Source organism: Phycodurus eques, chromosome 8 (genome assembly GCF_024500275.1).
Source record: "Phycodurus eques isolate BA_2022a chromosome 8, UOR_Pequ_1.1, whole genome shotgun sequence".
NCBI classification, from domain to species: domain Eukaryota; kingdom Metazoa; phylum Chordata; class Actinopteri; order Syngnathiformes; family Syngnathidae; genus Phycodurus; species Phycodurus eques.
The window spans coordinates 25,347,879-25,373,221 of NC_084532.1; the positions used below are offsets into that span (position 1 = coordinate 25,347,879).

General features: G+C 41.5%; 1 protein-coding gene across 7 annotated transcripts; it reads right to left on the reverse strand.

Annotated features, from left to right (window-relative positions):
- Positions 1-25,215, reverse strand: clocka (clock circadian regulator a). Of its 7 annotated transcripts, XM_061683298.1 has the most exons (22): positions 24,764-25,215; positions 23,490-23,577; positions 19,190-19,252; positions 12,438-12,617; positions 12,285-12,342; positions 11,655-11,711; positions 11,426-11,574; positions 10,891-10,982; positions 10,319-10,408; positions 10,126-10,246; positions 9,907-10,020; positions 8,820-8,941; positions 8,479-8,561; positions 8,232-8,338; positions 8,002-8,149; positions 6,607-6,682; positions 6,282-6,512; positions 5,517-5,603; positions 4,973-5,284; positions 4,287-4,438; positions 3,940-4,117; positions 1-2,851 (listed from the first exon to the last, which is right to left on the reverse strand). In XM_061683298.1, exons 5-22 carry the CDS (start codon positions 12,326-12,328, stop codon positions 2,723-2,725), a joined length of 2,292 nt encoding a protein of 763 aa, XP_061539282.1. In that variant the 5' UTR covers positions 12,329-12,342; positions 12,438-12,617; positions 19,190-19,252; positions 23,490-23,577; positions 24,764-25,215; the 3' UTR covers positions 1-2,722. The 7 variants fall into 7 exon arrangements, with proteins under 7 accessions (XP_061539282.1, XP_061539283.1, XP_061539288.1 ...); XM_061683299.1 differs by lacking the exon at positions 23,490-23,577; XM_061683304.1 differs by lacking the exons at positions 23,490-23,577; positions 24,764-25,215 and adding an exon at positions 24,448-24,708 and having other exon boundaries at positions 5,517-5,600; positions 6,282-6,509.
- Between the last annotated feature and the right edge of the window lie 128 nt (positions 25,216-25,343).

Here is a 25,343-nt window from a genome sequence, read left to right on the forward strand (position 1 = left end):
ATGTTAAAGCGGGAGTGTAACAGTGTTTAGATAACCAGAAGTAGCATATGTTGGCTGTGGGTAGAGAAAGAGAAGAAAAAATAATCATAAAAAAGCAGGTAGGGCATATGAGGCTTGTTATTGTCAGGACATTACAAAAAAAATAACACAAAAAAAGGAAGGATTGTCATCATGATCAGTGCAGCGTCTGCAGTGATGCGGATTTTTGTATCGGTCCGTGGTGGTGAAGAAGGAGCTAAGCTGAAAGGCAAAGCTCTCGATTTACGTTCCTGGCCTCACCTATGGTCACGAGCTGTGGCTCGTGAACGAAAGAACGAGATCCCGGATACAAGCGGCCGAAACGAGTTTCCTCCGCAGGGTGTCCGGGCTCTCCCTTAGAGATAAGGTGAGAAGCTCGGTCATCCGGGAGGATCTTAGAGTAGAGTCGCTGCTCCTCCACATCGAGAGGCGCCAGATGAGGTGGCTGGGGCATCTGATTCAGATGCCTCCCGGACGCCTCCCTGCTGAGGTGTACACAGCCATAAGTATTCAGCTCCTTTGCTGTGACACTCATATATTTAACTCTGGTGCTTTCCATGTCTTCTGATCATCCTTGATATGGTTCTACACTTTCATTGGAGTCCAGCTGTGTTTGATTATGCTGATTGGACTTGCTTAGGGAAGCCACACCCCTAGCTATAGAAGACCTTACAGCTCACAGTGCATGTCAGAGCAAATGAGAAACATGAGGTCGAAGGAACTGCCTGAAGAGCTCCGAGACAGAATTGTGGCAAGGCACAGATCTGGCCAAGGATACAAAAAAAAAAAAAATGTCTGCTGCACTTAAGGTTCCGAAGAGCACAGTGGCCTCCATAATCCTGAAATGGAAAACATTTGGGACGACCAGAACCCTTCCTAGAGCTGGCCGTCTGGCCAAACTCAGCAATTGGGGGAGAAGAGCCTTGGTGAGAGAAGTAAAGAAGAATCCAAAGATCACTGTGGCTGAGCTCCAGAGATGCAGTCAGGAGATGGGAGAACCTTCTAGAAAGTCAACCATCACTGCAGCCCTCCAACAGTCAGGGCTTTATGGCAGAGTGGCCCGACTAAAGCCTTTCCTCGGTGCAAGACACATGAAAGCCTGCATGGAGTTTGCTAAAAAAACACCTAAAGGACTCCAAGATGGTGAGAAATAAGATTCTATGGTCTGATGAGACTAAGATAGAACTTTTTTTGGGCCAAAGGTTCACCTTCCAACAAGACAATGACCCCTAAGCACACAGGTAAAATAACAACTCTGTGACTGTTTTTGAATGGCCCAACCAGAGCCCTGACATAAACCCAATTGAGCATCTCTGGAAAGACTTCAAAATGGCTGCCCACCAATGTTCACCTTCCAACCTGACAGAACTGGAGAGGATCTGCAAGGAGGAATGGCAGAGGATCCCCAAATCTAGGTGTGAAAAACTGCATCATTCCCAAAAATACCGAGCAAAGGGTCTGAATATTTATGGTCGTGTGATATTTCAGTTTTTCTTTTTTAATAAATATGCAAAACTTTAAACAATTCAGTTTTTCCTTCTGTCAATATGGGGTGATGTGTATACATTAATGAGGGGAAAAAAACTTAAATGATTTTAGTAAATGTCTGCAATATAAAGAGTGAAAAATTTAAGCGGGTCTGAATAGTTTCCGTACCCACTATATATATATATATATATATATATATATATATATATGTATGTGTGTGTGTGTGTGTGTGTGTGACCCTCAGGAGAGTTAAAAGTCAAAACGAGAGCACATTCTTCTTATAAAAATAGTTCATAGGGGGTAAAAAAGTGTTTCCGAGAGCTTTTACTTAAATCAGTGTTCCCCAAACTGTGGGTTGGGGGCCTGAAAAAGGGCCGTGGATTCGTTTTTATTGGGTTTGTTGTAATAAATTAAAGAAATATACAGTATTGCTTTTGGGTGAAATTTCAGGATGAACCTTGTATAAACCTTTGAATGCACAAGTCCAACTGTTCAATGTTTCAGAGGTTTTTGCCAACAAGGAGATGAATGGCAAAATTCACAACAGGTGTATTGATCCATGTAAATTTCTTCACATGAGTGCCTTTCTGTGAATCTTCTAGTGTCTCCCGGTAAATGTCCTGGTTCAATAATGCAGCAGTGCCTTGACTTATGAGTTCATTTTCTTCCATGACCGTGCTCGTAACTAAAAGCACTCAGATCTCAAATCATCTTTCCCCATTGAAATGAATGGAAATGCCATTAATCTGTTCCAGTCTCCCACAAATAGCAAGATTTTTTTGTTATTCACAATTAAAAAATTGCACACACACACAGTACTGTACTGTATAAAAACACATTAATAACATTTGGTCTCCACATAACCTGCAAATACAGAAAATATGAGCACAAAACACCACTGTCACAGTTCAACTGTAAAGGCCAAAGTGCATCTTAGAATTTCAAAATTTCACCTGAAAACCAAATATCCTGAACATTTTGGGAGTATTGTATGCAGATGTTATGGCAATGAAGTGTGTATTTGATCGAGGTGAATCAGTTTGGAGAAACCTTGACGTAAAGTGATGAAAGTGACGCAAACTGCGGGCCACACGCAGGCGCCATTGCGGCCTTCAGTGCAAAGGGGGATCTTTTGAGGGTTCATCCCAGTACGCCCCCCCCGCATCCCCCTGGTGGCTTGAAGCAGCTACTGCGGCTGTGAGACCATGCGATTGGTCTAAGTGTCCATCCTGTGGGGGTGCTGCTGTTGTTTCTGCTGGTTGGCTGTGGCGAAAGCGGCCGTCTGCTGCAACGGGAACGCCCCCGCCGGCAGGATCAGCTGACTTCCGTGAAGCATCCGCGGACCCTTGAGCGTCAAGCAACATGTTTGCATTATTCGATTTTGTATTTTGAGAAGTCATAAAACACGTATGCGCATAACAACATCACAGAAATGATAAATTGCGAACGTTAATAATGGAATTAATATTCATATTCATTTTAAATCTAATATTTAAAGTGAATTAATTTAAAAAAATATATATTATTATATTATAATTATAATGAATTAATATAATCATAATTCAAATTAATTTAGTATTTAAAGCATGTTCATTGTATTTTATGGTTTTGTATTAAATTATACATTTTTTAATTTCTATCAATATATGTAAAAACATAGTATGCTGTCACCGGACTTTATGAAAAATAAAATGCGATATTCACTGAATTGTGCTAAATCATGAATATATAATGATAGAAATAATATATTTTTTTAAATGTTAATTTTTTTAAATTACGTAATTGATTAAAAATATTTTAAATACATCTAGATAAAACGGATTTCATAAAACATGGTCTTCCAATATATTTTATACATTTGTAAAATGTTTTCATTTTAAATTAGAATATTTTAAATATAAGATTTAAAATATAATACATATTTAAAAACATTAATTTTCTCTATTTAAAAATATATTTTAAAAATATGTATATATATATTTTAAAATACAGTACATGTAGTGATGAAAAACAATTCCTATTTAAAAAAAAATATTATATTATTTATAAGAATATGTTTTTATTTAAAATTAAAAACATATCCATTTGAACATTTTCTTAATAAAAAAGAAAACAGTGGCTTGAAGAAAAAATTTAAAAGCTGGACTTCCCACAGTGAATGCACTTGTTTAAAAATATCAATAATAGCAAATATGAACTCAAAATATTGTCTTAATTAAAAAAAATAATAATCTAATTATTTGAAAGCATGATTTTCCATAGTGTTTTGCTATTTCTGGTTTCAATTTCCTCTCAACCCCATTTAGGCAGCAAAAATAGTTCATTACACTAACATAGTCTCACTGAAAGATGAAATTGATCAAAGCTTGTATGACTGAAACAATAAATAAAAAAAATGAAATCAATTGCTCATTCCCATTGCCAGTTGTGTACCTGCTGCTCCTGTTGCTGCGTTGGCTGCTGGGTAATGCCGATGGTCTGCGTGGGGGCCGGCTGGGGGGCGAACGCCGTCACCACTTGACCCATGAACATGGTGGACGGCAACATGACCGCCCCGCACGCCATCTGGCCCGTCACCAGCTTGGTGAGCAGCTGGCGGGCGGCCGGAAACCTGCCCCGGGGAAACCACAAAAACACTTTTAAGTTGTGCCCTGTGGACAACTAGTACAGTTTTGCCTCAGTCGTAACATGCAGTGTGCCAAAACTGTCCTACCAGTGTGCAGAAATACCACACAGTCTTCCATATTAGGTTACCCCGTCCAAAGGAAGAAGGCACCAACCTAATTTGGGCAGTGCGGTCCTGCGTGAAGGTGGCCACAGTGGGAGCGTGGGCGCCCGTGTTGGGCGGCAGGCTGCTGGCGATCTGGAGCACGTTGCCGGCGTTTTGCTGCGGGATCATTACGGTGTTGTACAGCGACGGCGCCAGCGGAGGCTGCAGAGGAAACCGACGTTGAGAAAGGGATCCCGATTCTGATGCCGCAGTGGCTAATGTGCGAATATATGTTGTGATTGAGTAAAAGATTGTATGACTTGACCTGACTGACCGGCTGTGACCAGTTCCTTCTGCGCCAAAGCATTACAGTGACCCATTTTTAACAAATCAGGCTTACTCAAATGTATCTTACCTGACGATAATAATAATAATATAATCAAATATATCAAAATATCTGCATTTTCCTTTATTTCTTGCCCGTTTCCTCTTTTTATATCATAATATAGTTAAAGCGGCTTGGGCGATCAGCGTATTCCTTGAAAATGGCACATTGTTGTTTATGGTTCAATATAAAATAATACAGTACAGTACTGTATACAGGGCATCTCAAAATACTGTTTCCCGATAAGAACACCAGGAGGCGCAGTATTTCCGTTGCAGCAAGCTGCCTGGCGTGCGAGTTACTAATTTGTTTGCGATTGTCCAGTTCTGCTGCAAGGAGATATAAATAAATAAATAAATAAAGTGTCTTACCTGTGCCATGTTCTGTTGGGGCTGGACAGCATGTTGTTGTTGTTGGATGGTGGTCTGCAGAGGGCCCGCGGAGACCACCGGCCCCTGCATGCTGAGCGAGGGGGCCACCTGCACCGCGGTCATATTGACGGCTCCTTTCTGCACGAGCATCTGTAGGCTCTGCTCCTGCACCTTCTGCAGCTCCTGCTGGATCCTCCACAGCTCGTCGAGCTGCCGCTGAATGTTGGTCTCGATGGCGTGGGTGCGCTGCTCCAGCTGCTCCTTCATGTGCTGCACGGTGTCCAGCTGGCCGGAGAACTGCGCCGCCGACGCCTGCCGCGTGGAAACACAAACGCACAAAATCAGACATCTGTTTGATGACATTTGGGGTTTTCAAAATATTTCAACACACTTTTTAATTGCATTGGAAGCGCATTTGAACATTCCCAAAAATTGGTATGGAGTTCCATACCCTGTTGTTATGTTGATTTGGAACGACAATGAACATCATAGTTTGATTCATATTTGTTGCCATTTGTACATAAAAGAATGAGTTAAATCTTACTTGGGAACTGGTCTGAACTTGTTGTTGTTGCGGTTGTTGCGAAACCATAGATGTTGTCCGTACTGTGCTTTGGGAGCTCACGGACTGCTGGAGACAACCACAAAATACAATATTTCTTATTATGTATAACGTAAGCTCAAACACAGACTTAAGTACAGTGATATGCGTGATTGCGATCCCGCTTCTGATGCCAAATTGTTGCGGAAAATCAAATCCTTTTGATGACATTTTGATGGAGAGAAAATCTCAGAAATAGTCAAATTTGTGGGATGATTCACATGGGGGATCCCACTTCTGACACCAAGTTGGTGTAGAAAATCTCAATCGATCAAGGGTGATCTTGACACTTTGCCCGATGGAAATGCCCAGCCTTTATTCTAGCAAAGAACAGTCTGTCAAGTAGCTCAACATATGAATCTCAGAAGGGGGAATATTTATGCGATGATCACACGAGGGATCCCAATTCTGACACCAAATTGTTTTGGGAAATGAATGGTGATCTGGATCAATTTAACCCTAACCCTAGCTCAAGGCATAAATCTGAAAAGGAGGAACATCTGTGGTAAAAATCACTTCTGACACCAACTTGTCTTGGAAAACCGAATGAACCTACAGCGCCAATGGTGATATTGACAAACATGGACATATCCAGGCCTTTCTTCTTGCAAGGACCAACCTTAGAACCTCCTATGGACGATCACCAAGGGAGCCCACTTCTGACACCAAATTGTCAAATCTAATCTTATGAGTTTACACTGGACCAACCCGACTGCCGACTGACGATCTTCTTTGCGACGCGACGCCTGCGTAAGATCCTGACTGGCGACCCGGCGTGCCCTGGTCTCCTTGGAGCTTCACGTCCGACAGCGCTGTGTGCGAGGATTTGGGCGAGCTGCGTGACGATGCAGAGGGGGTCCCGCTGTGGCCAAAGCGCTCCAGCGCCTCCTTGATGCTTGAGGCGTTAGGCTGCGACTCCAGGCCGGAGTCCTGCGACTGCTGAGGTGCGAGGCGGGGGTGGGGGTGGGTGGTTGTTTGTCAGCGGAGTGGAACGCCAACGTGCCAGACAACGCGGACGGATCGCGGTGCCCACCTTGTCTCCCGTCATCTCCGGCGGCGACGCTTTCAATCCGAACTCTCTCCGCTGTTCCGATCTCACCTCACCGTAGCTGATGGATGATGAATTACGCAACAATCACAAATATGAAATCAAAAGAACCTGAGGATATCCAATTCGAAATTGGACAAAAACCGTCCTAAAAATCCCCTAAAGTTTGAACTGTCCATCACGCCTCAGCCATGACTCATGGGCGCGTACACGTTGGATCCCACTTCTGACACCACATTGTCACGGGGAATGTAATCATCTAGTTTTACTTTAGGTAGACCGTTTTATTGACTCAAGGGATCCCGCTTCTAATACCAAATTGTCATGGAAAATCTAATCTCGTTTTTCAAACTAGCCTGTTTTATGATTGAGCCATTTTTATCTTTTTAACCTTTTGAGTGTTTTTCTTCTTTTTACACGGTCCCGCCTGTGCCATGGCTGATTGACGATCACATCAAGGATCCCATTTCTGACACATAAGTGTCATAAAAAAATCTAACAATAAAATAAGGTAGACAATTCTATTTACATATTTATTTATTACATTTACAGTGGTTTCCTTGTTATTGCAGAATCCCTCCTCAGCCATGGATCATGGACGTGCACGAGAGATCCCACTTCTGACACCAAATTGTCAGGAAAAATCTAATCTAGTTTTTCCCGAGGTTTTCATTTACTCTGTTCTACTTCTTTTAAAATCATCCTGCCAATGTTATGGCTGAGAGATGATCAGGCGAGGGACCCAAATTCCATCCATCCATTTTCCGTACCGCTTCTCCTCACTAGGGTCGCGGGCGAGAGGCAGGGAACACCCTGAACTGGTCGCCTTCTGAAACTAAATTACCATAGAAATAGTAACTCAAGAGGTGAAAAAAAATTGGGGAATGATCACTTGAGGGATCCCAATTTGACATAAAATTAAGTACTTTTTTTTTTAAGATAGACAGAAAATTTGTGTGACAATCACACAAATCCTGCTTCTGACACCAAATTGTCTTGGAAAATCCATCCATCCATTCATTCATTTACTGAACCGCTTACCCTCACAAGGATCGTGTCATGGAAAATCTAATTTAAAAAAAAAACAAATTTTAAGGTCATAGCTCCGAAACCTCAGAATGAGGAAGATTTGTGGTATGCTCACATGAGGGATCCCACTTCTGACACCAAATTGTGGCAGAGAATCTGGTGGAAATAATCTATCAATGGTGATCTTGACAAACCAAAGGCTCACAACTTTCAACCGTCGTCTTTTTGACACTTAAAATTTGACTTAAAGAAACCCTGTTCCATTATTAAAGGTTTGAACTAATTACAATTTCCGTGATTTCCCATGCTTTACAGGACATTGTAGACAGCGTTTGAGACTGTTTTCTGTACCTGACAACAGTGTGAGTGCAGACGATGAACTCCGGCCGAGAGTTCCACTGGTGGTAGGTGATGTAGTAGTGAGTCTGTAGCCAAATCCACTGCTGCCCTTTGGTGAGGAATCGGTAGTAGCAGGACTTTCCTTTGCCGTACTGCATGACTGCAAATGCGCAATGAGGAAGACGGTAAAAGGTGGACGGTATAACACACCCTGTCACAGTTCTTAACAGAGGCGGACTCACGGTGCTCGTGGCATTTGGCCAACGTATCCAGGTCGTCCACGTGGTAGTAGTCATAACCGGATGTGCCCAGGACCTCGAACGGCAGGTAACCTATAATAGGTGAAGCTCTGGACACACCCCCCCCCCCCCCCAATTCAAAAGCGATTTTATATAGTGTTAAATTAATACGTCATAGCATTACTATCTGTAAAGGCAGAAGATGAAGGAGTGTTGATACAGGTGTTCCTAATAAAGTACTCATGTCTACCTGTGGTCCAAGAAGAGAAACTTCCACTCTAAACTGTGTCTGGAGGTGAATTCTTCATTGGGCTCCTCCACAGTGCACATCTCCTGTGGAGGAAATATAACCACCATCAGACACATGACTATTTTTTATGTGTATAAATTATTGTATTTTACACCGTGAACATTTGGTGTCAGAAGTGGGGTCCTTTTCCTCCCTTGTAAAGTAGTATCGCAAAAATGAACAGAGGTGGGATGATGACTTATTTCTTCCACGACAATGTGGTGTCAGAAGTGGGATCCCATGTATGTGATCTACTACACAGACCTCATTGTAAGTGTAACAAGTGCACATTGAGTGTGTACCTTAATAAATTGGGTTTTGGCGAGCCTCACAGTGGCTATGAGACACCGCTGCTCCTCAAAGGCCGAGTGGAGCGTTCGCTGAATGACGGCCTCCGTGAAGCCATTGTGAGCACAGTTAGGCACTAGAGGGGAAAATTCCAGTTAGGACTCCAAACAGACATGTTAGCCGCAGAGAGAAATGGGAGATACAGTATAATGGGAAATTTTGAATGGCTTATATACAAATAGTCTCTGGAGTCTCCGTACACCCATCAGGTGTTAATTTACAAAGCCAGTAAATATTTAATGAGCTGCTCATTTTAGTCAACATTAAATATGTACATCTTGAAAAAAAAAAAAAATTCTTAGTTTGCGGTTTAATTGATCTAAGATTTATGTAAGAATCCCTGCAATTTATAAATTTTTATTGTTACTTCAATATTAGTATTATTATTAACATGATTCTATGATACTACCTTGACTTAGATTTGTTGTACGGCATTTATCTTTTATTCTTGTTTTATTTATTTCAATAAAGACGATTTTATGTTACTAAATGACAATACATTTTTGTAAATCTTAAAAACATGTTTTTGTATTTTTCCTCTTTAATTCATGTAAGTTATATATTTTTGTAGGGCATTTTAAAAACGATTTGTTGTTATTTTTGCTCTTTTATTAACGCAAAATACATTGAATGCAAGTAATTGCATTTTTAAACTACATTTTCAATATTAAATATAATTTTTTTGTTATTAAATGACATATATCACGTTTGTATGCCATTTTAAACTTTTGTTCCCCACTTGTTTTGCTCTTTTATACATTGAATGTCAGTAATTACATTTATTAATTCACATTGAATCGCTGCAATACTTTTATCACTCCAATACGAAATATGATTTTCATTATTACATTACATATAAATGTATTTATTTCATTTATTTATAGCTTTTTTAACAATAAGTTCTCAATATGCTCTTTTATTTATGTAAAATCGATTGACTTGTAGGTATATAAATAAGCTTAGCCTTACTGCGATGAAGTCTCCTTTTATATATGCAGTCTTACGAAAATAAAGAGATTGTTTTTAATGTTAATTACTCACCATTGTTGAGGGACTTGAAGTTTCCAATGAACTTGACGTATTCGTACATGGGCGGCTCTTTGGGGTCCATCGTCCCTCGGAGCATGTGGCAGCAGAACTCCAACTGGTTCTTGGCTATTGATTGGGGGAGAAAAAAATGGAGGTGACTAAATGCTGAAACAGCATATACACTCACCATTGAGCTCAAATCCCAGGGGAGAAAAAAAAAATGCAGATTACTCTTCAGATATTCGGGCGTCAGCGTCTCGCCCTCGGAGACGTGCGAGGATAGCAGCTTGTAGATGTCCGAGTGTTCCCCCCTGGGCAGGAATTTCAACAGGTTCTGATCCACAAGATCGCACTGGAACACATTGCGTGTCTTTTAAAATGAATGTTGTTAAAGATGATGCTCATTTGGAACAGGAAAACTCACAGGGAGGTGCTCCAACAGCGACGTGACGCTCTCCGAGGCGTAGATGATGTTCCCGTCAGTCGTGATGGCGAGGAAAAAGCCGTCCAACGCCTGGGACGAAACAGACCATCAGGTTGTGCGCAAGTTTAAATCTTATCATCAGCTGTTATGTCACTAAAATGCCACAAGATGTCGCAAAGCCCTAATAGGAAGTATTCGGCGTGAAGGCTGTACAGTGCTAGCTTGATGCATGTGTATGTTTTTTGCTTTGTTGAGTGGCTATAAAAAAAAGCTCAAGATAATAAAGGACAAGAGGGCTCGTTATTGCTTGATAATTGCTATTTTGTATGAGTTACGAAGGCGACATACACACGCACTTAAGGTTAATGTTGTAAGATTAATTTCAAATAATATCAAGGTGTTTTGGGATCGTAGTTCGTAGTTTATTTCTGGTTGAAACTGTTAATATAGACAATTATAAACATTTTTGTGAAGGGGGTCAATTATTCACATTTTCACGCTATTCACGGCAGGGTTCAGTTCGTACCGCCTGCAAATAGCGTGGGTTTCCATTTCAGTAGCGGGCGTCTCACCTCCAACATCAGCTGCGTAAATTCCTCGTTGCTAAGAAACGGAGGCTTCCAGTCCTGCCTGATCTCCGTCGACTCGGACTGGGTGGAGATTTCTGATGAAAGAAATGAAAAAAGTTGCCGTTAGTAGTGGCTGGGCCGTTAACCGATTTTATCAATAAATTCAAGTTTATTGCTCAGGACGATTGTTTTGCTTTGCCTCAAAATTGATTCCCCACTCGCCAACTTCGCCTTCTCTCCATGAAATGCGTGCACCCACGGCTGACTATGAGGCGCTCTAAAACCGGCCATGCCAGTGGACTATTTGGTGAGAAGATGCCTTTTTGGGGTGTTTTTCATAGCTAGTTAGCTCACTTTGCACGTTGCAAATACATCAGATAATAATCTCATTGTCATTTGCTTTTTCTATAAGCGAAGGTGGGGAAAAAAATGAAATCAGAAACCTGATTTTTGTGAATATATATTTAAATATATATTTTATTGAAAGCGCATGTAACCCAGCCCTACAGTCAGTCGTTCATGCCCAGCCTTGGGTTACCTTGTTGTTTCTGCAGGAGGTCGATGCTCTTCTGCAAAATGGTGGACTTGTCCATCTTGCGGGTGTTGCCCGGCAACATGGTGCCCAGCTCCTTGATGAGGACATTGAAGTGATCTCGCCGCTTCTTCTCCGACTTGTTGCGGGACACACTGGATGGACATTCGCTCGGGTCAAGACCATCTCTTGGAGAGAGGAAGAAAAAAAAGCCATCTCGGGTATGTTTTCTCACCGTTTCGCTTTGTCCTTGTCATCGTCGTCCATTAAACCAAAGATGCTACCGTCATCCCTGTAGGTCACAGCAAAAAAAAAAAAAAAAAAAAAATCACAATTCTGAGTACATTCTCTTTAAATTACACTGCTGGTAGTAGTCAGAGTAAAGGTACCTAGTGGCACTACATGTAAACAAAAGTCAGCACTGAGGATTTTTTTTTTAGGCATTTATTTTGTTATAGTATTGGAAAAACTCCTGCTTTCCATCAGCTTTACAGATGCATTCATTAGGGAGAAGGCCTTCACTTTTTCTAAAGCATTTTTAAAAAGTTGTAAAGTTATTTATTTTCACAAACAATGATACAACATAAACAAATTCTGTAAAATATTTTTGGGGGGTATTTTTTAATGTTTTTTTTTTTGTATTTAGTAAATGCTACTGTTAATATCAGCTTTACAGATGGCACGTAAAGAATGTTTATAGCAGTCACAGAAAAGTTACACGGTACCATTAAATTAAAAAAAAAAGGCATCCATCAAAGTTGAGTAATTTATTTTTGCAATTAACTGCGACACAGCATCTATTAGAGCGTAGGCCACAATTTGAGGGAATTGGAATTGAGAAATGTTCTCTTGCAGAGTGACTCACTGATCGATGCTTGAGGTCATTTTGATCCTTTTCAGGGTTACCATGTCAGATGGAGGTCCTTCAATAGCGAGAAGACATTTGTGAGTCAACCTTCAAGGAAAATGAATAGTAACACAATACAGCATGACAACTTGTAAACTCATTCCGTCTTACCTTACGGACAGGAGAGCCGAGCCCGTCAGGAGAGAGGGCGAGGAGGAGGAGAGCGGAAGAAGGTTGAGTCGAGGTGGACGTGGTCACCGGCGGCGTCCTGGATCAGCACGTCAAGAGCTGCCGAAAAGTCTTGGCCTCGACTCGCCGTGGGAACCCGACACATGGCAGCGACATCGGAATCTACAATATTAGAAAAGAAAAAAAAACACATACGTTTGACGTGTCCCAACTTGAAACCATGACATCTTTGTCTAGGATATACCGCAGATTAGAACTCACTAACCATGTCATTAGGTACACTTGTATGATAGAAAAAAGAAAAGAAAAAAAAAAATCCTTCAACAATATTTTATTATAGTGGTTGTTGCTTGGGGTTATTATCCCGTTTATGTAGCCCATGATAGATTGCCAAATTGTTAAAAAAGAAAAGAAGAGGATGCCTGTTGGGTCTCTCAGCTAAATATTTGACCCAGTTACATCATGAACTCACAACTGTCAGTACCTGTTTGGCTTTCACGTCTCTTGCTATTATTTACTTGTATATTTGCAAGAAACGTAAGCGGGTACGGTTTGGGTGGGGTAGAGTATGGGATTAGCTCCGAGTTATGTGTGTGTAAGGGTTAGAGGTCAGTGGTTTGGCATTAGTGGCAGGGTTAGGTTGTAGGTAACGGTAAGTGTTAAGGTTAGGGATCAGTCAAGGGCGGATGGGTCAGGTGCTTAGAATTACAGTTAGAGTAGGGTTATGTTTAGGGTTAATAGGCAGGGCTTGGGATCATATTGGTGTCAGGGGTTATCGTTAGAGTTAGGACTTAATGGGTTAATGGTCATGACTTGGGGTAGGGTTAGTGTCAATGATAACGGTTAGGATTTGGAGGGTCTGCTTGTGCGTGATCACAAATAGTGACACTTTCATGTGAGGACAAATACGGTGGTGTCATAACGACTGAGTGACTTTAGCCTTTGCGGTGAAATTGGCCCACTCCCTGCATAAGACTCGCGTGACTTCGGGTTGGGTTCCTCTTTGCTCCTCGTGGCTGTGCTTCTTGTCAACAGTGAGTGGTGGCGGCAACAGAAAAGCAACGGCGGTATGTCATGTGCACAAAAGAAGGCAGCCCGGCTTTACTCCGTCAGCCTGAGGAATCCAAAGCTGCAGAGCGAGCGTTTTATAACCGGGAGAGCAGAGGTTGTGTAACTGCTATGTCACCGCTGCTTCACTGACCTGCTGTCCCAATGACCTACTTTCCCCCTCCTACATCCTCCAAACTTAGTCACAGCACTACGGGTAACACCAACCCACTCTTGCCGGCACCACCCTGTCAAATTCATTCCACCTTACAGAGGATGCCCCCCTCAGCACAGGCGGGTCCAGAAACTCGCAGACACGCTATGCAAAAATGCTTTCCTGACAACAGAGCCAAACCAACATCAACACTCATAATCATGAATGCGTGTGTGTACACTCTAGATGTAGGCCAGTGTTTCCCAACCTTGATTCAGCCAAGGAACAAATTGTATTTTATAAAAAAAATAATAATAATTAACTCTCCCAGCTTACCACCAAACAAAAATGTCACAAAAAGTACATGCACAGGTTAACTGTGTACCTTCTGCTATCGAGTGGAAGAGCTTTTAATTGTTCTGCCTGTCAATATATGTCATTGGCATCGATAAATTAACAAAGATACATTATTTGTCGTACATAAATGTTTTTTAATGACCATTTACAGTGAACCCCTCGTTATTGGGGGCAAAGGGACCGAGCCCTGTCAGGAATAGCGAAAATCCGCGAGTAACTGACGTCCACCCCAAAAGGCTCGTAATTGCGTATAGATGGCACAAGATGGCGACAAAGCACTTTTTTTTGCTCTTTGCCTGACTAAATGACGCTCCTTACGAATTTTTCGAGAATTGACCCGTTCCTTGGCCAATTTGTTTTGTGTGGAGACGTGCGAGCAAAGATTTGAGATATCGCAAATACACAAGGGTTCACTGTATAGGAAGTAGGATAATTTCCCACGGTGCACCAGATGATCTTTCACAGCACGCTGGTTGGGAATCACTCATGTAGGCCATCAACTGTCTGAGGACGTGAGTCAATCCGTGGTGGATCTTGAGTGACGCATCTTGCCACGCTTCAGGCTGGCACCGGCAGTGTGCCATAGCAACCGTGTGGTGTAAAAATAAACCTGCTTTCCTCCACAGCTACCGCGAGGCTTCCCAGAAAGAGACACCCATTGTTCCTCAGCCTGACGGCTGTCATCAGGATGGAAGCCCATCACACATATACAAGCACTCCTGTCTTTAGGAGACCTCCACCAAGGAGATTATGCGTTGATTTGCGTGGGTTTAGCTGTTGTTTGTGTGTGAGACTTCCTGGCAACTGCTGCAAATACAGTTAGATCAAGCAGGATAACGTTGATAATGGGTAGGTATTTTCCAGTGCATTTGGTACCTGGACCTTCAGTGGGAACTGGGGACGTATGCGACTTAATCCACCTTTAAATACTGCCGCTATCATGTTGCACTTATAAAAAACATCAAAGCGATACGAAAACACAATGTAACAACACGCAACTGTCCCAGGTGCAGGCCTGGGCTGGAATCAGATTGCGACAGTATGACAACCTTGAGTAAAAATATTGCGGTTTCATGGCATTGTGGGATTACAATTGCAGCTCTAAAATGTATTATTTTAAAATAGAGTCATTAACAACCTTTTCCCATTGACATTACATTAGTAAATGTGTACCATGTTAAGTTTAAATAAATAAAATCAAAATTAATGCAGTCTCTGAAATGAGAAAAACAAAAACTGCAACTCAACAATAATGACAAATACTTTAACTTGAAATAAATAAATAAAAAAAGTATGAAAGCTTTTCACCTACAGCCTAAAATGTCTTATATTTTACATTTAGCCTACTTCAGGTAGAGCAAGAGCAAATGCAGTTTATTATCATACTAGCGACAGTACTTAACATTACAAAATGAGACTCATGCCTTATGGTATGTTTAACATACACTGAAAGTTTAAACTTGGACAACTAAACCACTTAACGCAAACGTTGCGGGCTGTCACTACTATTTATGTGAGCAGCAGATAGTGTGAATTCAATGCCGACTGGTGGGATTTATCAGACTTTCAGATGTTTATCATGCAGGAATGGAAATGTTTTTTTCGAAACCGTGACTTTTTAAAAACCACAGTATACCTTAACATTGGTAACCGGTTCATGCCTAGCCACAGACATAATCTGGAGCAGTTCAGAATCGATATCTATAAAATAACATGACAATAAATAAATAAATATAACACATCCTACTATCGAGCCTTGTGAGGACGAATTTGAAATCTGATTGATGGAATAAGCAGCGCCATCGCTCATATAGTTTAAATTACATCGGGCTGGACAAAAAATATATACATACTGAAAACAGTGCAGCCAACAGAAACGCAACAAAATGTAGAAAATAGATAGAACTGCATGGAACAAATATTCAAATTTAGGTTGTAATTGTGAGTCAGTGCTTCTGATTGTGTAGCGCACAGGTGTCAAACTCAAGGGCCGAGGGCAAGATCCGCCTCGTTGCATCCTTTTACGTGGCCTGCTAGAGCAAATCATGTGAGTCTACTTCAGGTTTCTTGCAAAAACCTGTACTAAAATAGGAAATTGTATTCACTCTTAATAACGTTGCACCACCATTGCATTTAGAAAGTGTGTTTTATTAAGTTTAAATGAGTTCAAAATCTGTAGGAGGGGTCAAATTATATTTACATTTTTTTTTATATGGTCTCGATATAGCATGGTTTTTCACCTAAAGCATATTGGTCTGTATACATTGTGTAATAATATGATGACGTTAGATGAGACAAAATAGTTTTACAGTCATAACAGCCTACTGAGGGAATCCATAAATACTGTACAACGTGGCCTGCAGAACAAAGTAGTTTGACATCCCTGGTGTAACATAACCACTGTTGGAGCCTTGGCGGACGTCTCTGAGTCTTCCTTGTTTTAAAAGAGTTGATCGGTTAGGATTCTGCTCTTGATAAGTAATCATAAACTTGTGCAGGTAAATAAGTAATCATTGATGCATGTTAATCAAAGATGACTGCTTTGACACACGGTTAGGTAAACCCCCGGTGTCATAGCAACCCCTTGTTGCCTTTTTCATCATCTGTGTCATGCGCTGACACCCGAGACTGGAACATTTGCGATCACTCAAAAGGTCCTCGCTGTCAAAACGCAGACTGCAGCTTAGTCGAGCGTGAATAAAACACTAGTAGTGAACACCGTCGGCTGCCAAGGGGTAGTAAAAAGTGGGATGGTTCAGGTTGGATATTTTGAGACCCTTTACGATGGACTGCACCACAAGTGGCGGAAACACAAGCCTTTTATAAATAGGTACGGGATTTTTCTGCCACTGCCTTTTAGACAGAACCAGACAAAATGTGTCAATAATCCTTCATCACATCTGCGGAATCCCCTTATACACAGACAGTCTCCCGCCTCTGCTACAGCTTTGATACTGCCACAGAAGGAGGAAAATTTGCGAGACCATTACATGAGGGATCCCTGTTCTGACAGCAAATTGTCATGTAACTTGGTGGAAAATAATCCGTCGCACTCCAGTCTTGGCACTGCAAAATAATCCCCTTACACACGGCAGGTGTCCTGGGTCTTTTGTGGCTTCTATACTACCTCAGAAGGAGGAACATTTGTGGGGTGATTACTTGAGGGGTCCTGCTTCTAAACACCAAATCATCACGGGAAATGATAATCCATCACACCATTGTTCTGGCAGTACCGAATGCCCTTACAAACAGGCACCATCTCGCCTCTGTTGCGGCTTTCCATACTACGTCAAACCCGGAACATTTGACCTATGGTCACATGAGCGATCCCACTTCTGACACCAAATCTGTGGAAAATAATAATTCAACACACTATGGTCCTGGCATTCCTGAATACCCTCATACTACACCTCAGCCACCTCAGTTCCGGCTTTGATACCGAATTGGCGGGTCGACATGTCCAAAAATGTAAAAATGCTGTCTTTTACAGACCGTGTACAATAGAAGGGGTCACAGATCCACCCTACAGGCCAGAACAAAAGAAGAAAGAAAATTAATACAATTACGACCCCTGACCAGCCACAAGAAAAGCCACCAAACTAAACCCTTTCCTAGTCTCCGAGACGGTTTTCCAGTGCAAGAGTGCACCGATCCATAGGCCCGGCAGCACAAAGAGGTTCTTTGTTTTCACCTAGCAGACAGGAATGTCTGAGGCCAGTAGCAGCGGCGGCGGCGGCGGCGGCAGCGGCGGTGATGACGGTTGGCAGGCGCCCCGCGACGCCTTGGCCTTGCGTCTCGGCTGCGTAGGGAACCAAGTGGGTCGTTGGAACTCAGAGTGACAACCAGCGGTATGAGAGTACCCGTGTTGAATGACTGTGGCTGCGAGCCACGTAAAGACCACACGCTACGGTTCCAAATAGGACCCCCATGTGACTACCTAAAACTAAATCTAGGATGTAAATGCTTTGAGGGCTAAACAGACAGTCAGAAACGAGTTGGCCCCAGCTAAATCGGAAAGTTTGCAGCCCGTTCCGCATTCATACGAGGGGCCTCACTTCTGACCCCAAATTGTGGTGGAAAATTTTTAATAATCTACATTTGCAAAAAATCAGTCCAAGTGTCATCAAGCCAGGAACATTTGTAGGATGATCACATGAAGAATCCAACATCTGACACCAAATTGTGGTGGAACATCTTAATGACATAAATAAGTCCAGTGACCACTCTGCCTTTGTTATGGCTCTGACAAAATATTAGAAGGAAGATCATTGCTGGGACGATCCCACCAGGCATCCCATTTCTGACACCAATTTATGGTGGAAAATCTAATTGACATATAAATATCAGTTCAGTCATCATACCACCTTTATTGTGGCTCTGATACTACTTCCAAAGGTTTGTGGGGGCGATCACATGAAGGATCCCACTTCTAACACCAAATTAAGGTCTAATCCAAATATTAGTCCAGGCACCCTCCCGCCTTAATGCCTATGATATGACCTCAGAAGCTGGAAGATGTGTGGAACAATCACATGAGGGACTCCACTTCTCACACCAAACTGTGTTGGAAAATCTAAACTACATGCAAATATCAATCCCCGCACGATCATGACTTTGTTATGGCTCCGATACCACCACAAGTGAGACAATTCACGGGACCATCACATGAGTGATCCCACTTCTGACACCAAACTACGTAGGAAAATCTAATCTACATAAAAATCAATTCAAGGGCAATCTCAACTTTGCTATGGCTCTGATACAACATCAGAATGAGAAAAATGCTGGGACTATAACACCAGGGATCCCACTTCTGACACCGATTTGTGGTGGAAAATGAAATAATCCATCAGTGGTGAGTTTCACCAACAAAAACACGTTGCCTAATGGAAATGTCAAAGCCTAATATTCCATCTTTACAAAAAACCAGCTAAGGTGTGCAGTGTATATTTTATTCATATTACAGTTGAATTTGAGACAAATGATATAATCTGGCGACTTGATTTAGTCTCCATGGAAACAAGCAACGAAAAAGCCCCAGCCATTTAGAATCAGGATGAGATATTACCCCACGTGCCAGCAATGGCTCTGTAACAACAATTGAATTTTGAAATAGTTCATTCATTCAAGTTCAGCTCCGAGTCTTTGTGCTGATGTGCTTATTAGAAGGGCTTACCTTTGACCTCCTCCCGTCACGGCAGCTTATTGCGGCGGTCCAGATCTCGTGTCAAGTCTTCATCTGACAAGACAAGAAAGGCAACATTAACAGAGGCGAGGAGCTCACACTAGTGAATCCGAACATCTGGGTCACCGTCAGCACGGCTGCAATATGAGAACACACGCACACACACATACACAGGCATGCAAACACATATATCCTGGTAGTTCATTCATGAACAAGCCGCCCTTGAGCTGGCACTTCCAAGAAAGGTAAATACGAGCATGTGTTCTTGGAAGAGCATGGATGGAACCTGTTTTTTAATTGGTGTCGTGCTTAGAAAGACTGCTGCTATGCTTACAGATCATTCCTAACATACCTAGACTATACCTGTACTAGCTTCTTGTCATACTTCTCCAGTAAAACGTTGAAGCAGGTGTATCTCTTAAATTGTCTATAAATAGGCTCCTGTCCTAACCCGTAACCTCAGAAACCAGGTGGATTTTTTTTCTTCTTTACAAATCCATATTGGGGATTTGGGGGAACAGGGAGTAGAAAGTGTTTGGAATAATGCCGTCAATTGGTCAATAGACGAGATTGTTGACAAACCACCATGGTTATGAGGCCAAGTATGACGGACTCAAAGACACTATTTAAAAAAGAATAGTTAAAAATTTTTAAGCTAAACCCACTTTCCGTTTTTTTAATCTAACAACTCAGTGGATAAAAAAAGTCTACATACCTTGTCCAAATGCCAGGTTTTTTTTATTTATATAAAAATATGAAACCAAGATCATTTTAAACCCTTTATCAAACTATAACCTATACAACTTCATAAAAAAGATAACTATTTTAGAGAAGGGAAGTAAAAAATAAATACATGCCCTCTTACATACTGGGGGTGTGGATGTGTTCAGTGCATGTGGAGGGTTAGCACAAAACTTCAGGATTCTGCTAGAGAGAAAAACAAAAAAAGCCAGGGAAAGCCCACTTGAACATCTAAATTGTGAGGTTTGTCAGAAGAGTTTTTTTTATGGCGACTTAAATGTGTGGTGACTCCCATTTAGCATGGGTCTGAATCTGATTGGCTAATTCTGAACACAGCCACATCCCCATTTATAGGAGGGTGTGTACACTTTTGCAACCACTATCTCAGTTGTTTATTTTTGTTTCGACTCTCAAAATGAGTTTTATTATGTTTTCAATTGTACAGGTAATGGGGTCCCATTAGTGGCGGTTTTTAAATTATTTAATCTGATCAAATTTTTTATATCACAAAAGCCTGGCATTCGAACAAGGGTGTGTAGACTTTTTATATCCACTGTGTTTGGCGTCTTTAGGCATTTTTTCAGAATTCAACAAAGAGTTCCCCGTGTGTCTTAAAAACATGCTTTCATCAGAATATGAATCATTGACATCATATGTTTTGTATTTAGGATGAATCGGGTATCTCTTTGGCATAGTGTGCGCCTACATGAATGTAGCTTGAACTGCTGCGAAATGGCGTCACAGTGTTCAGCTGTGTCTATCGTGTGTGTGAGCTTGTGTGTGTACGTTGGGAACTACTTGTGTTGAGATAAAAACTCAAGCTGATACTGGCTTCTGTGACGCACGTGTGCTGCTGGTTCTTGTGTCTATGCATGAAGTACTTTTGCGTCTCTACGCCACGCTTCAGTCAGGGGTAGGGTCGCAAAATTCGGTGGATTTTCAAAATTGGAAGCCTTCAATGAGAATTAAAAAGGATTGATTAGAATAAACCAAGATTTTACAAAACTGAAGGTTGAAACTGGGAGCTAGTTCTTGGGTACTTGTAAATGCAAAGGGAGCCAAAGTTTCACCAATCGACATAAACTTAGGTGCACGTGTCTATGATCCGAGGACATGCGAAAACTCAAGTCTCTCTCAAGAAGGACAGCTATTTTGGTCTAATTTCAGAGCTCATACAGTGACCAATTCCAGCTAGGGAATTTGCCCAAATGAGCCCCAATCAGAAGCTGGCAAATCCTGAACAAATTGGCGACGCGGAGCGTGGCGTCAAAATCTGAGGCGCAGCCCAGCGCAGACAGACAAGCAGACAGACAGAGTAGAGCTTTCCACTGCCTGTGTATCTGTACAGTATGAGTGCACTTCTTTTTTTTCGGGGCGGTGGGGAATTCTAGTTTCATCTTCTTCAGCGGCCCGCCCAAGTAAAGCCTATGTAGGGGAAACACTGTGTACATTATGTGTCTATTTCATGTACTGTACATTTACATGCGCTCATTTTGATAAAAGCTCCGCCTAAAAGGGTTAAAAAGGAATTTCTCATGAGTTGTCCATGCATTTTATGTTTGAAATAAACAGTTAAGGCATTAAACCAGCATCCCTTGAAGAGTTTCTTCCTGGGCAGTGATTCTGATGGAAATGGGCGTGGTGTGAACATGGATGTCGGCCCATGGAATTCCCCGACGGGTATTGTTAAGTGAATTTCATGGGCAGACTATTTTTGTACTAAGGCTCACAACATTTCACTTTTTTAGGTAATTCAGGTGGTGCTAGCATGAAGCAGAAACTGGTGCCAACCAAACAACTGGGTGGATTTTGCAGAACTTGGCCATGGTAATAACTTGCTGCAATGAAATCCATGGGCAAACAATTCTGTCAAAAAATATATGCTTTCAAAACATCTAGTAAGTCCAATAAGACCAAAAATAGGGAAGGCCAACTCCGCAGGGAAGGGGTTCATCGCAAAGCTGAGGCATTATTTTTCTATTCCAGCCCCATAATTTGAAAACTGTCAAATATGAACAGATTTGTCAACCATGATGTGCAACCAGTGTCTTGAAGAGGCCCAAGAAAAGGTTGATGGAACCTTTGCACTCGCACACGTCAAGCTGATGCAGTTACGATAAAACTGCTGCTATGGCGACAGCTACGCTAATGTTTTCAGTGCACGCCACTGTTTACAAGCTTGCTTTTATCACATCTAGAACCACGTGATACAATCTGCGAAGAGATCTTCAGTATCTTCACCTGTGGAAAATTTCTACTTGCTGCTTATCTTTGCATGTGGCGCAGGCAGCTGACACATCAGGAAACATAAATAGCAGAGTCATTTTGACATCATTGATGCCATGAGATCATGCCTGATGGCAAAACACAAGATCACTTGATGGAAGGTTTCTATTAGTTGAATATCTGTGGATGTTTGTAGCATTTGAAATTTCTCCACCAATTGGCCGGCATAGTAGTAGTGGAGAATGTATACATTGCATAAATCCAAAGCACGAACCCACGCATGGTTACGCAGGGAAAGCATAGGAATCCTCCAAACAATCGTCCCCATTATAGAGGTGCTTGCAGTGTGACAATTACACGGACTCTTTCACTTTCAGTGAGCTCTTGCAATTTTTACCATGTTGAACAGGAATCAGACATTTTTGAACTGAATTCACCTTTTTTTTAATACCCAAGTCAGAAAAGAATTAGGCATAATTACTCAACTGCTAAAATGTAAATAATAAAAACAAATAAATAAACAAAATCTCAAACCATCTTTCCCCATTGAAATTAATGGGAATACCAATAATCTGTTCCAGCCTCCCCAAATAACCCAACAAAAATGCTTGTAATGGGTTTTTAATAAGAAAAATAGCACTCTATAATAATGTACTCTATAAAAACATACCTTCATGACATAATTAAAAAGAACGTAAAGAATTAAACCATTTTTATCACATTTCTTGCTTCAATTTGATGGACATTGTGCTGCTCCTTCTGTCGTGCGTACCAAGGCGACCTGAGGTCAGTATAATACAGCCATACAATACGGATATACATGAAGATGGTTACAGCTTCTCAGTAAATCGCTGTAATAGTACTCATTCTTCACAGAGGATAAAGAATATATGCCTTTCTTACATTTCTATTAGAAACACTTAAAAAGATGTTGGTCTTTACCCATCTTATTAAATTAGAGCAGCTGTGGCATAAAACTTAAATTGGGTGCTAGTCTAATAGAAATAAGCAATCATGTATTTTTATATTTTACCTTATTAGTGTACTTTTTCCATGCATATGCAATATTTATTTTTCTTGCATTCATTTATTTTAAGACATTTAGGCATTTGATCATATCAATTGCTTATGAAGACATTACACAGCTGACTTGTTCAACTATTTTTAGAATTTAAAAAATGAATGATAATAAGTGATAATGAAAAGTGAGTGCAAAGTGAGTGCACTTTTCATTATGGGTGGTTTTCGTTGCTTTCAGATGAGGTTTTGTCTCCTTATCATATTTTTTTCCTCTGCCATGTACAAACAAGTAGAAAGCGCTTACTTTTCTTATTTTGATCACAGTTCATGCAAAAATGCCAAACTGTCACAGTCACAGGGGGGCAGCTACCCACCATGCCCAGCATATGAACCTGCAGTGAGAAAAAAGAAGAAGCTTGCGGTGTGTGGCAGTTGGCCCCCAATTACTGCCACGTAAAGGACTGGAGTGGAATAGCAGGAGCATGTTCAATCAAATGACTTGGACAGACTGACCATGCAAAACCAGATTTTCTTGCCCATTTTCCAGTAGTGACTTTCTTCTGGTTTGTGGATTGATTGCTTTGTCATGAATTTGCCATTACATCTTTTTCTATGACTTTGAGCAAGAAGTGGAGGACACCCTGGTCTCTTGCCACTCAATTTTGGGGCACATCAACAAACAAGCATTCGCATCTCTGGAAAATTAAGTCTTCATACAAAACAACTAGTGCACCACGCTTCCGCTTTCAAGCTTTTAAAAAGGCAAAGAAGAAAATTGATCAAAACTTAAAAAGCCAAATTAGTGCAATTACTCAATCTGGAACAATTTCATTATGTTCCAAGGCTCCATTCAATAAACAGGTTTTTTTTCCACGTATATAATTCACCAAATTATACAACATTTTAGAATACTAATCCAAATTTCAAAACAGCTCTATTTAAAGATGTGTGGGAACATACTATTTTAAACCTTAACTTTTAAAACGAGATGACAAAAAGAAGTAAAATATTAATACATATAAGCAGAGGGTTATTTAACTGTGGCCCCCCGAGTAGAACATAATATCCCCCCAGAATGGAGCCCCTGGGCACGTCTCCTTCACCCGCACGTAGCCGGCTCGGAGGTGACGCCGGCCGGCAACGTTGCCCCGCGATTCACCACTAGGCTAACGGCACGTAGCCCGCATGCTAACCAACAAACGCCGGTTTATTTTACAGCACTTTGGCGAAAAACAACACCGCTTGAGTGTGCCGCCGCTTACCGTTACATTTGAAGGGAACTTTCCAGGGCACCTCTCGTACGGTGTCAAGAAGGTAAAAACTCTTACATTTTCTCGTCCCGGTTAAACGAAGTAGTTAAAAAAAAAAAAGCGACGCGTCAATCTCCAGAGAAGCGAGCATCAACCTACTTTTGCCAAAGCTAGTCGGCTTGCTTGTTAGCTTAGCTACCGCCGCGTTAGATAAGAATGTGGGTCAGCGGGCCTTTGGCAAGAGCCCAAACCCGGCAAGGAGACGCGGTTCCGGCTGGGGGCTGTGATGCAGACACTGGAACAAAGCGTCCAGCGGTGTTGCACTTACCCCTACTGACAGTCAGTCAGTCCACTCTTAACCGGCTTGGTGGAGCTCCTGGCTGGCCGCCGGTGACGACGCAGCCCGGCTGGATGGAAGTGGATACATGCAGCGGGGAAAAGGCACGCACATGCCCGGAGAGAGGGAAGCGATGGCGGGCACTTTAGTTGGATCACTTGTAACAGGTGCCAAAGTGGCTCCAATGGGTGTGCGACCCAGCTTGTCAAACAGAACACAACAAAATGTGGAAAGCCACACTAAAAAAAAATTAAGTATTTTACATATGGTAAAATACAAAAGTGGTATTTAAATGTTACATCGCTCTTACTTAATAACAGCGTTAGGAGAACGGGAAAGTAAATGCATCCATCAATTTTCTGTACCGCTTATCCTACTATGAATATTACAGTTCACTAGTATGTAAATTATTGTTCACAGACCTGTATAAAGTAATGAATATATATGCTGAACTGTGATGCCATCTGGTGTCCACACATGGTTGTAAATAACATGTTTGACAAGTATGCTAATTTAAAATACATTTTTGTCAATCCTTATCATTCACCCAAAAAGATTACACCTTCTGTTA

What these genes read in the sequence shown, in the direction of transcription:
- clocka (XM_061683299.1), bottom strand. Translation starts at nt 12,328, where the DNA reads ATGGTAACCCTGAAAAGGATCAAAATGACCTCAAGCATCGATCA. An exon ending in GATCGTCAGTCGGCAGTCGG is followed by an intron (nt 5,604 to 6,281) that starts GTTGGTCCAGTG and finishes GGTTGTCTCCAG; the next exon opens with CAGTCCGTGAGCTCCCAAAG. An exon ending in AAGTTCAGACCAGTTCCCAA is followed by an intron (nt 5,285 to 5,516) that starts GTAAGATTTAAC and finishes TCCACGCGGCAG; the next exon opens with GCGTCGGCGGCGCAGTTCTC.